The sequence below is a fragment of the Danio rerio genome, chromosome 8 (genome assembly GCF_049306965.1).
Source record: "Danio rerio strain Tuebingen ecotype United States chromosome 8, GRCz12tu, whole genome shotgun sequence".
Classification (NCBI taxonomy): domain Eukaryota; kingdom Metazoa; phylum Chordata; class Actinopteri; order Cypriniformes; family Danionidae; genus Danio; species Danio rerio.
In genome coordinates this window covers 60,522,165-60,534,763 of record NC_133183.1, presented here as the reverse complement: position 1 = coordinate 60,534,763, position 12,599 = coordinate 60,522,165, and the positions used below count along the sequence as shown (strand labels likewise).

The window sequence follows — 12,599 nt, the reverse complement described above, 5'->3', positions numbered from 1 at the left end:
AAACATTTTAGGGACAAAATTATTAGCTCCTTTAAGCTATATTTTTTCGATAGTCTACAGAACAAACCATCATTATACAATAACTTGCCTAATTACCCTAACCTGCCTAGTTCACCTAATCAATCTAGTTAAACCTTTAAATGTCACCTTAAGTTGTATAGACGTGTCTTGGAAAATATCTAGTCAAATATTATTAACTGTCATCATGACAAAGATAAAATAAATCAGTTATTAGAGATGAGTTATTAAAACTATCATGTTTAGAAATGTGTTGAAACAATCTGCTCTCCGTTGAACAGCAATTGGGGGGAAAATTAATACTTCTGACTTCAACTGCATATATATATATATATATATATATATATATATATATATATATATATATATATATATATATATATATATATATATATATATATATATGGATAAATTGGATCACCTTGCATCTCACGCCATTAAACTGGTGTCTTTTAATTCTATTTTTTCTTCACCAGTCCATTTGCTGGTGTGTGAAACACAAAAACTACAGACAAATGCATTCATTTGTATTTTATTCAGGTGTGTGTTCAAGTATACTGTACGCATCAACTGGAAAACATTTAATTTACAACAAAATGAGAAGCAATGAACATTTCCCCTGCACAAAAGGATAACACCAATCAACTCTGTGAACGATGAAAAGATTTTACCACTGGGCCTTATTATAAGGCAATAGAAGTAAACAGGAGGTAAAAACATATCGAAAGATCCCTCTAAATCCAACAGTTGAGTCCTTCATATACTCATAAAAGTGACCACAAATAAAACTCCAAGTGCCTCCATCTGATTAGAGACATGCAAGACATGCAGAAAGAGATACAGTCCCGTTGGAACACGGATAGATACCAAAAATATCGGCAACAAAACAATTTATTCATTTAAACACTGTACGAGAACACTCATTAAAAAAAAGATTGTTGTTTGTTCAAACTACTTATCTAAAATGAGCTGAAACAACACAATTCTTGAGATTTGTTTGGGACAGCTTAACTGTTTTAAGTTCACTCCACTTATATTTGTGTCGGGACAACATGAATGAATTGTGTGGAACCCTGCATTTAGTTTTTTACAGTGAATGGCCATCAGTAAAGTTGACTTTCTTCTTTCTCTTCTGTTTTTTGTTTTTCGTAGAGAGAAGATGAGTCACAGAACATGGGCCGACGCTGAATGTTTACTCTCAGTCTTAATGGCCAGCCATAATGAGGGGGTTACATGGAGCTAAATAATCAGGTAAACAACAGTGAATCAGTGTTGTGAAACAGGGCCTGCTTCGGAGCTGACTCGGGTCACATTTACATTTCTGGTGCCGTCCCCTGCGCATATTGTTCCAGGGCAGCCAAGCCTGCAACCCGGTTTGGCACAAACAAGGCTGTTCAGCGTGGCTCTGATCCAAAGCCGGACAGTGAACAGTCATGCTGAGACACGGCGGGAGAGGGGGGGATGAGCTGCGAGACTCCATTTCCCCAAAAAACCTGACTCACTTTTCAAGTGTTTATCTTGAGCATTGATTGAAAAGGGTTGCAAAGTTAATGCTTGCGTGATCTTTAATATGGGTCAAAGGCAAGAAGAGCTTCTCATGAATCGAATATCAGTGTAATACAGCTTTTTGGTAGATTCAAATGTTTAGAAGAAAAAAAAATCTAACTACATAATATATAATATAATATAATATAATATAATATAATATAATATAATATAATATAATATAATATAATATTTATATAATATAATATAATATTATATTTATATAATATTATATTATATTATTTCATATTATATTATTTTATATTATATTATATTATATTATATTATATTATATTATATTATATTATATTATATTATATTATATTATATTATATTATATTATATTATATTATTTCATATTATATTATATTATTTTATATTATATTATATTATTTCATATTATATTATATTATATTATATTATATTATATTTCGAAATTCCACTAAGTGTAGCAGATTTTTATGTTAGATCAATATTGTCAGACATAATTAAAACAAGAATCATGGATGACAGGGCAAAATATGAAATAATTGTCATTTTAAATCTCTATGTTATATATTGTTAAAGGTAATTTAATAATAATATATAATTTAAAATGTAGTGGAAACCTAATGTTATCGCTTATTAATAATATTTATATATTTTAATACAAAAATCATAATAAAATATCATAATGGAGCCCCAAAATATGAAGTAGTCATTTTAAATAAATATTTTTTTTCATTTTAAATGATTTAGTCACACTTTACAACAAGATTTCATTAGTTAATGTTAGTTAATGCATTTACTAACATGAAATATTTATAAAAGATACTTGTACAGCATTTATTAATCATAGTTCTGCATTTACTAATGCATTATGAACATCCAAATTCATGGTTAACACTAATTAATGCATTGTGAGTTTACAAATTACATTCATTTTCATTAACTAACATGAACAAATACTGTAATAAATGTATTTTTCATTGTTTTTTCATGTTCGTAAATGCATTAACTAATACAATCTTATTGTAAAGTGTTACCAATAATTTCACCCATTTCCCAGCAAGGAATTTGTTTTAAATATAATTTAAAATGTAGTAGAACTTAGCATGATCGCTTATATATATATATATATATATATATATATATATATATATATATATATATATATATTTAAATACACTCATGTCAAATTATGTAATTTCATTATTTTGCATAAATCTATCTGTTACACTGAATGACAACATTATATCACCCAGATTTTGTCATTTTTTGACTAAAGTAGACCCATTAGTACCATTCAGTATGAATTTAATTTGATGCAGACACCAAAATAAGTCATCTCGTCTTTGACCCATAGCCATGGAGGTTATTACTGAGCTCGTTTGGCTGAAATTACTTACATATTCAGTACTATTAAAACACTTGGACATAGCAACTTTTAGCCATAGAAGTAACAGGAGATCAAAACGTATCAAAGATCCCTCTAAATCCTACATATGAGTCCTCCATATGCTCATAAAAGCGACCACAAAAAACTCCAAGTGCCTTTTTTTCACATAAATATATCTGTTACACTGAATGACAACATTATATCACCCAGATTTTGTCTTTTTATGAGCAAAGTAGACCTATTACTAGCATTCGATATACATTTAATCTGATGCAGACACCAAAATAAGTCGCTTCCTCTTTGACCCATAGTGATGAAGGTTATTACTGTGATCGTTTGGCTGTAATTACTTACATATTCAGTACTATTGAAACTTGGACACAGCAATTTTTGGTAGTTCTACTGAAATTGATGTTTACATACATATAACAAAGCAAAATATGGAGATGGAAGCACTCAGCACGGATATACAGGTGCATGCAAGCATGCTCAAACACACACACACACACACACACGTTTCCCGGAGGTCACGATTGCTTGTTGCTTCACAGAACGTCATAAGGAAGACTTTTACTGGTATTAGCTAATAAGATCTGAGTTATAACTGAGATTGTGGTTTACATTAGAACTATTTGAGCTCCTTCTAATTGTCAGATAAATCCTTTTTGTATCTTTTCTGCAAACAGTTCCTCATGTAAAATGTTTTCTTCTTCTAAAAAAAAAAAAAAGAAAAGAAAAGAAACACACACATACATGCGCATAATTCCACCGGGTATCGTATCTGATCTGTGAGAACTGCTTCGCTATTTTTACTGCTGCAGTTTGGCCCTGCATTCTGATGCGTCTTGGCACCGAAAGAAAGAGAAAAGCAAAATAACAGATAAGAAATTAAGCCAGAAGCTGTTTTTGTATGTATTCCTATTTTAACAACAATAGTTCTCATACCATGTGTGCTTTGGAAACATGAAGATATATAGGAACCCGACATTGATGTAACTGCACACCGACACTCTCTCCAATCAGAAGTATAACCTTTATTATTTCCCTTCAGTTACACTGAGAGTTGTTAAAAGATTCAGCCTTGCTTGTGTACACAAATCTGACATTAGGGGTCGTATCGATGCATAATTCAAGACAATAATGCCAATGTATACATTCAGAATGCCTGTTTAGCTTTGGGCAGATTTCAGCGGCATGTAGATGAGTTTCTAAATCAATATTTGATTTGTCTCGTTTTTGTTTTGCGCCCCAAAATAAATACTTTTAAATAATAAAATATTGCATTTGTTCTTTTAACTTGCGCTCTAACCTTGATGAACATTATCGCCTATCAAGACAGTCACATTATTTCTGTGTATTTAAGCATTGGAAATCGCTATTACATTAGTTCCTCATGCATGACCATGTCAGAGAGAGAGAAAAAGAGAGAAAAGAAGTGGAGTTCTGCCAGAAATTATGTTGCGGAAGTGATTTGCACAAGATGGCGAGAGCTTACCAAGAATATGACATGGAAGATTATATTTTCCCGGGGCAAATGAGAAATGTTTATATTTGGGATTATGGATAGTATCTTTAAAACTACACTGTAACACCCAACAGTCGACTTTATAAAATGAAATGAGTGTAGTTAACTCAAAATTGGCTGAAAGTTAATTCTACTCATTTGAAAAGAGTTTTGAACTCAGTGTCGAAGGTAATGAGTTCATTAAATATCTCATTGCTTCAACTTAAATGGGGTAAGTTCACAGTACTCATATAGATTAGTTTTTTAACTTAAATGGATTGCAGCAAACGGTTTTCTCAAACGGTTTGAGTTGCCTTGTTGAGTTTTACAGTACTCAGATGGTTTGAGTTCTCTTCATTTATTTTTCACAGTTTAACTGTGCTCAAATTGCTTCGTTTACTCAAATGGATTAAGTTCGCAGTACTCATTAGGATTAGTTTTTGAACTTAAATGGTTTGTTGCAATTGGTTTCCTCAAATGGTTTGAGTTACTTTAATTTATTGTGTTTTACAATGTACTGAAAATTAAACTAAACTCACAGTTTAGTTTAAGAACCACTTCTGGATATTAACTAGTGGCTTGTTATAAGGATACTTGTTATTCAATAGTACTTATAAAGTACATATTCTGCATGATATATGTCCATAATCCTACCTAAAACCTACACCATGTTGTCAAGAAGCAAATGTATGAAGCAAAATACATATTTAATAGATACTAATAGCATTAATCATTCCCTAAAATAAAATGTGACCTATATTTTTGATTGTTAAAAGTCTATGAAGTGTGAGCTCAGGGTTACTGCAGGTTTCACAGAGTTAAGACTTTTTTAAAGAACATTATTAATTAAATTTTAGACTCATCAAGGGCTAAAGGCTAAAGGAATTTTCAAATGACCTAGATGGAAAAGCTTTTTCTTGCCCTACCAAAAAAAATATTCTAATTTAATACATTTAATAAAAATTAAAAATTATATTTTAGATGTTTTTTTTAGCAAAATATTTGAAATATTGTGTAAAAACAAGCAAGCTTTACTTGTTTCCATACACTTTTTTCCAATATAAACTTTCTTTGAAATATTTTTAAAGTTTTAAAAACTATAATAAACTAAATCTATGCACAACAATCTGTCCAGATCGGTGTTCTCAGCAGTAAATACTTAGAGAACTTTTAAACAAATGTTATTGTAAGAAAAAATCATTAAACCATTATGATAAATAGAGTTAAAATTACTGTTTAAAAAAAAAGTTTTATTGAGATTTATTGTTGATGATTGTATAGGTTTTGGCCAGATTGATAGCAATACATGAACAAAGACAAATTAAGACCTGTTTAAAAAAGATTTAAGACCTACAATACAAGATTTCAGCACATTTAAGACTTTTTCTAAGGCCTAAAATTTGCATTTTGAGATTTACAACATTTTAAGACTTTTTAGGACCCCGCAGAAACCCTGAGGCTTTTATTAAAACCTAAAATCCCCTCCATTCCAAATTAATGAAACACAATAATAATCAAAAGATTTGTTTTGTATGCTTATAAATGTAAGGAGATACACAGTTCTTTTTGTTTTGCTTTTTTCAGCAAATAATCTTACTGTTTATTCATTTATTAAACACATCATTCAGTGTGTCTGCAAGTCAGAATTCGCACTAATAACAGTTAATATTTAAGACTTTGAAGAAATGCCGGAGAATGCATCACATTTGACACTGTCAGTACTCAGATTTTCCTGCACTCACACACTCATTCTTTCTCTCTCACACACACACACACACACTTACAAAAAAACATTCAACACTATGTACACGTCTCGAAAACAGAAAAAAAGCCAACAAAAATGTAAACACACCCTTTGTTTCAACATTCAGTCAATGTAAAATCTAAGTATGCGGGTGTTTGTGTGTGCATTAGCATACGCACACATTTATACACGCGCACACACACACACACATACACACGTGTACAGACAGACATCGTAATACTGAAAGACATCGCTTTGTACATTCCAAGTATAAAACATGTAGTAATATGTTTGTAAAATTATCTGTACAAAACCCCCTCGCGTTCTCGTCGTTAATATTCAGAATCTCTAGGCATGATCGGGATATGAGTAACCGTGGAGATACCACATTACGGTGCTGCCCCTGAGAGCAGTATAAATGTCGGAACTGTTCCCATCCAAAAACAACTTGAATGGCATGCATATAGCAGGCAGGGCCTCAGCCGGTAAAAATGCAAAACAATGACTCCTAAGATCAATCCTGCCCAGTGGTGATGCTCGCAGGCAAGCATTACCATAATTTTGGCTGATTTCGTTTGTGTGTACATGTGTGTTCAAATGCGTGCTGAATATATAATGTGCGTAAAAAGGGACCCCATGAACAATATTGGATGAGGAAATGCAACCGTTCAGTAAAACAATGACGATAAGGACAACAGAGGGACAGTTTTCACATAAAAATAGGTCAATTTTTTTAAATGACACTCTGCATGGTTTGAGTTGGATGCGTATTGCTGTAGGTCGATCATGACTGATGCAATCTTCTCAGTACTAGACATGACACTAGGTGCATGCAGCAAAAACAGAAAGGCAAAATCTTTTAATCGTATTGTGTTTGGCCCTTATATGCGCGCTTAATAAAGGCAAAGACGTGCCTTCATTAAGTCCCCAGAAGGTAAACATGTGAAAGTGAGCCAGACTGCGTTTTATTGTTGTTTTTGTTGTTGTTTTTCTTTCCTTATTGCACTGAAAGTCCGTCGCTGATAATAAACGTCATCCGGATTTCAAAATATGTAAATAATCAGACTTTTAACGTCACGTTTAGAGCTCATAGGCTTTCCCCAAATTAATGTCTGAACCGAAGTTATTAGGTAAATACAAACAATATATCGTTTTTAAATCATCTGCTGTATTTAAATACATTTGGCACATTCTCTTGAAAAACAACAACAATAACACAGAAACATTAAATAATTAACAATCATTTTAAAAAAGACTGCGAAACATTAAGCAAATGAAAGTGCACTTTTTTTTTTTTCATCCAACGAACCAAAATACAAGAAGTAGACCTAAACTCTGAAGAGACGCTCTGGTCTCCGGAGCTGAGAGTTGACTGTGCTGCATCTGTAAGTGCTCTTTCTGTGGACTGACCCGACTGCTTGAACTGTCATCTTTGACGCCCTCTGCTTCCCATCCAAGTCCACTTACTCCCCACTCACTTGACCTACCACAGTAGTGGCTACAGAAATGCGCCACCATAATCAATAGAAACCGGATGAATATAGTGAGAGGGAGAGAGTCAAGTGTATGTAAAGAGGAGAAAGAAAACTTCGGTTTTTTTTCACCTCACAGTCTTACTTTTCAAGTCCATCTCATGCACAAGTGGTGACGGTCATGATGTTAGTACTGCTGGGTCCTGCGCTCCCACAGGAGCTGGGAGGAGAAGTGTGGTTCCCCCCTGCCCCAGCACTGCTGCCCTTGTCCGTGGGTTTCTTGTCCTTCTGTTTGAGGTGCACCTTGGCGTGCCGCTTTCGCTCGTCGCTCCGCGCAAACTTGCGTCCACAGAATTCGCAAGAGAACGGCTTCTCGCCGGTGTGTGTGCGGATGTGTGTGGTGAGATGGTCACTGCGACTGAAGGACCGCATGCAGATGCGGCACTGGAAGGGTTTGTGTCCTGTGTGGATGCGCAGGTGCCGCGTCAACTCATCGGATCGCGAAAAACGCCGGTCACAGTTCTCGGCCGGACAGGCATGTGGTCTCTCGTGCACTGGAGTTTTGCTCGGCCTGTTGGGATACTTTCTTGGACGGATAGGTTTGAGAGCTAGTGTCTGAGAGGGTTGATGATGTTGCGAAACGTGCTGTTGCCCACCGAGGAAGCCGGGATGAATCTGCTGCTTATCCTTAAAAGCTCGAATGGTCTCGAGGGGAGTTATGGGAGGCGGGTTCACCCTGATAGGGTCCATGGTTTGAAAGGGTTTATGCTCCATCACCCCTACGTCTCCCTGATGATGGAAGAGGTTGTAGTCTGGGATCATGGAGAAGAGACTGCCGTCCATGCCTGGTTTAGAGGTGGTGTGGTAGTCAGAGCTCGGGTAGGGCAAGGATGAGGACGTGGCCGGACTGTGGTGGAACGTCACCTGCTCTGGGTATATTTCTCCACAGGTGGAGTAGGCAGGTAGGGGTGGTGCGTATACTTGCTCCATGTCTGAAGACTGGCCACCCATGCTGCCGCTGGATGAAGACGTCTGGGTGGTGATGTTTCCAGGTGAAGGGGACACCCCTAGGATGCCTGCACTCACCAGGCTTATGATGTTGTTGTCGGGACACCAGCCGGAGCCGCCGATGCTGCCTGAAGGAGGGGTGTCGAATGCAAACTTGCCCAGGTAGGTGACGGTCTGCCCACTTCGCCCAGACTGGAAGCTGCCGGAGCCGTACTGAATTTCTCCGCTGCCCTTCTCGCCGCCCATCCCCAAGTCCATGATATTATCTGTGTGACAGGGGTCAGAATGCACACGTCAATTCAGAATGCACTTCAGCAAGAACTACAAAAATGGACAAAAAGGCTAGAGGAAAGTTCTGAGAAGCATCTAGGAGACTACACTAATAGGTGCTAACTACTGAGTTGAAGACTTTCACTTGCTTGCTTTCAAACTTTTTAAGTTGGTCTCAGCGGCAGTGTCTCGGCGTACCTCTGTTAATCGCCTGTTCCAAAAAATATAGGAGAAAGTGAAGCATATCAGTCCAAATGAAAGGCGCTGAAATTGATCTGTAAGTGAATTTCTGCCACCACCCTCACCAACTTATTGTCTTTCTGTCAGAGAATCTAAATGGCTGACTGGAACTCTGATTTGGCAATCAGGCTTCTCCGTACCACAGGATGTCACGATTGACATCACTGTTACTCTTATACGCACTCCATCTCTCCTTCTTTCTCTCTCTCTCTCTTTCTTTCTCCCACACCTTCAGTCGTTGGCACTTGATGGCTGCTCTGAAAAGTACCAAACGAGGATCTGTTGTGACTTCAATCACTTTTAGCATGTCTGAAGAAAAGTATGCTGTTGCACACAATGATCGTAGCGCATGTCTATAAATTAAATACTCCACTAAGTTTAGTCTTGTACGTGCACTTACAGTAATCGCAGTGTGTGCACCAAATTGTGGCTTACGGTAGAAACAAACAGAATGAAAATTACAGATGGTCCTCGCATCTGTTCAACGCACACAGGGTACATGTGCGAAGAGATGCTGTGCTGCGTCTGAAGGGGGAAAAAAAGACTCACTCGGGCTAAACTCTGAGAGATAGAGAAGCTTGTGTTCTACAGATATGTGAAAAATAAGTATCTATTTATTTCACGCTGTGCCTATCGTTGCAGGATGTGTGTGGGGACGCATTTCACACACTTGTGGGGATTTTTTACAGGGGCGTTTGGTAGGACACTTTGTAAGGACAAAAAGGGTTTATCACATTGACATTGTGATAAGCAGTCCAAGAGATATTAATAAAGTGTGAAGGGTACAAACACACACACACAAAAAATAAATCTCACGGTGTCTAAAATAAGAGTATCTTTTAAAAAAGGTCATATACAACACAGTGACATTTCTTTTTTTTTTTTTTTTTTTGCTTTTTTTATATGATGTTTATATACATCATTACGCAACATTTATGCATATATTTATATTCAGATTGAGATGAACTACTTTCCCATTAAAAAAAAAAAATTAAAAAGCAAGATGATCTAATTTCTAAAGGAGTTTATATTTAAAAAGAGCCTCTGTTTTTTAAGAATTCACACATTTGCTGAAGATTACTTTACAGCAGGATGTTAGCATTCGTATTTCATATTCATTTTGATACTTTAATAAATGAAACGAGGTCAATACTCTCCCGCAAGTGTGGGAAGCATCGCCTCTTTTGACCTGCACAGTGAAAACCACATCAAGAGCTTTGTGAAACTCCATCAGTACATGTACAAGTAGAGGACGAAAGATCTTATGCTTTCACTCTCGATAATAATACGATATTTAACAACTCCTCTCTTCTGTTTTAATTTCACAAATGATCAAGTTGTAAGAAGCCTGCATGGCGTTACACTAAGAGCTGAAATTCCCATGAAGAGAGTGTGTGTAGTTTTATTTTGTGTGTGTGTGTTTTTTTTTTTACATTAACAGTTATATAAATAAATGTCATAGTTCAAATAGAGAGAGGGAGATAGAGAAAAAAACTGCGACAATAATAAAAACACGGCTCTATATAGGGGGAAAAAACAACAGATGATAACCTGACTGGACGGAAAATCCTAATATTCTTCCATTATTAGCTTATCAATTGTGATTAAATAATTGTATTTTGTTCGCTGAATTCTGCTCGATAATTATAGTATTATTTTAAGCCTCTGAGTAGCTAAATTAAATTGATTTAACTAACGCAATAATTGACATTTGAAAGGCGCGTGAATAAAGTGAACAATAACACAAAGACTACGCGATTTGATTGTAATAATATATTTTGTGAATATATATATTTTAAATGAGATGTTTCACGTGTTCTCACGGGCTGTTTGAAGACAAGCGCGCATCTAAACGCCTACCCGCGCGTGTGGAGGGTCAGAAAGAGGGTCAATCCTGTATTATGCACTGACTAATCAAAACCTTAAAATATTGGCAATGGCATAACTAAATACAATATATGGACACAACTAAATATCTATAATAGACTGAAAGAATCACGGAGGCAACCCGAAATTACGCGTTTTAGATCAAATAAAGCACATAGTGAAAAACGAAACGGCTTCCAATGCTATTTCACGTGATTAATATATAAATGTTTCTAAAAATTAATATATTTCATGGCTGTATGTGTATTTTAAGTAAATAACAAGGAGGCTCCGCGCGTCCCGTGACGCGTGGGTTTGAAGTGATACCTATTAGCTACCTGATATTACCTGTCCACTTTACACTCATATCACGTGACGGGAACATTTTAACTAAAGCCACACACCTTCACGAAATACAATTTCACCACAAACCAAACGCAATTAAATCGCAGAATTACACTGAAGGAAAAAAGCGCAAAGCCCACAAAGCAGATTTGTCTATAAAATCATTAAATGCATGCTTAATATAATGTCATGATAATACATTTGATTATAATAACAACAGCGCTATTTATTTATAAACAATGTCTTGAAATAATTGCGTATTATACGCATTGTTTAATATTATTATTAGCCTTCTAAGTAGACTAACTCTAAAATAAAGTCTTTGATTAGAGAAGAACAATTGCATGAAGTAATGCTTAGCATTTTTTTTCGACATGGAAAGTCTCTGTTAGCAGTATGAGGAGTTGTGTTATTATTAAACTACTGTAACAGTCGCGCACTACTCGCGCGTTAACAGGTGCCGCGGGGCCGAGCAGCGCGCTCTCCACGGCAACTGATGCCCCACTAAGCACACCAAACAGCAGCTTACAAACTCCAACAACAGCTTGACTCTAAAACTTTTGCTTTCCTCCTTACCTGTATTCATCTGCGAGTAGTGCGAAATGGAGTCCGGGTTTGCGAAAATGTTCATAGAAGTTGGGATGTCTTCTTCTGGGTAGAGACTGTCAGGTATGGTGTTGATTAAACTGCTCATGGTAATAGGGATCTTGTCCGCTAGTTTACCTGTCATAGCAGTTCTTCAGGCTGTCATTAATGAGCGCGCACAGGTGTTCAATCCCGATCCGTCTTCAGAAATCACCCGAAAAGCGACAGCAGGAGACCCTCGAAGCCTTGGAAATTAAATCCGAGCGCGCGACGGGCACGGCGCTGATGTCTCTTCGCGAGGAGGGTTGTTTTTTTGTGCGTGATTTCTGTCAAGTGTTATTGTCTCTGGAACAGTGGAGAGATGATGTTGTTGGTGGTGGTGGTGATTGCACAAGTGTAGCGCTGCTCGCTCTATTGCGAGCGCAGGGAACTCCAACGCTTTCTTGTTCTGCGGGGGGACGGAACAACTTCGTGACGTAGATGACCATTTATGGACACACAAAGCTAGACGGCCGCGCGACGTCACATGGAAGCTCCTCATAGTGGAACATTACAGTCGGCAGCAGGAAGATAAGCGCACGGCGGAGCAGCGAAAGGGACATTTTCATCGGTTTGGGCGACAAT

The 12,599-nt window shown here is 36.5% G+C and overlaps 1 protein-coding gene across 3 annotated transcripts; it reads right to left on the bottom strand.

The window, feature by feature from the left end:
• Positions 1-6,005: 6,005 nt before the first annotated feature.
• On the bottom strand, positions 6,006-12,297 carry egr3 (early growth response 3). 3 transcript variants are annotated; one of them, XM_073909331.1, is made up of 3 exons: positions 9,245-9,668; positions 9,089-9,150; positions 6,006-8,935 (listed from the first exon to the last, which is right to left on the bottom strand). In XM_073909331.1, exon 3 carries the CDS (start codon positions 8,925-8,927, stop codon positions 7,821-7,823), a length of 1,107 nt encoding a protein of 368 aa, XP_073765432.1. In that variant the 5' UTR covers positions 8,928-8,935; positions 9,089-9,150; positions 9,245-9,668; the 3' UTR covers positions 6,006-7,820.
• Positions 12,298-12,599: the final 302 nt, after the last annotated feature.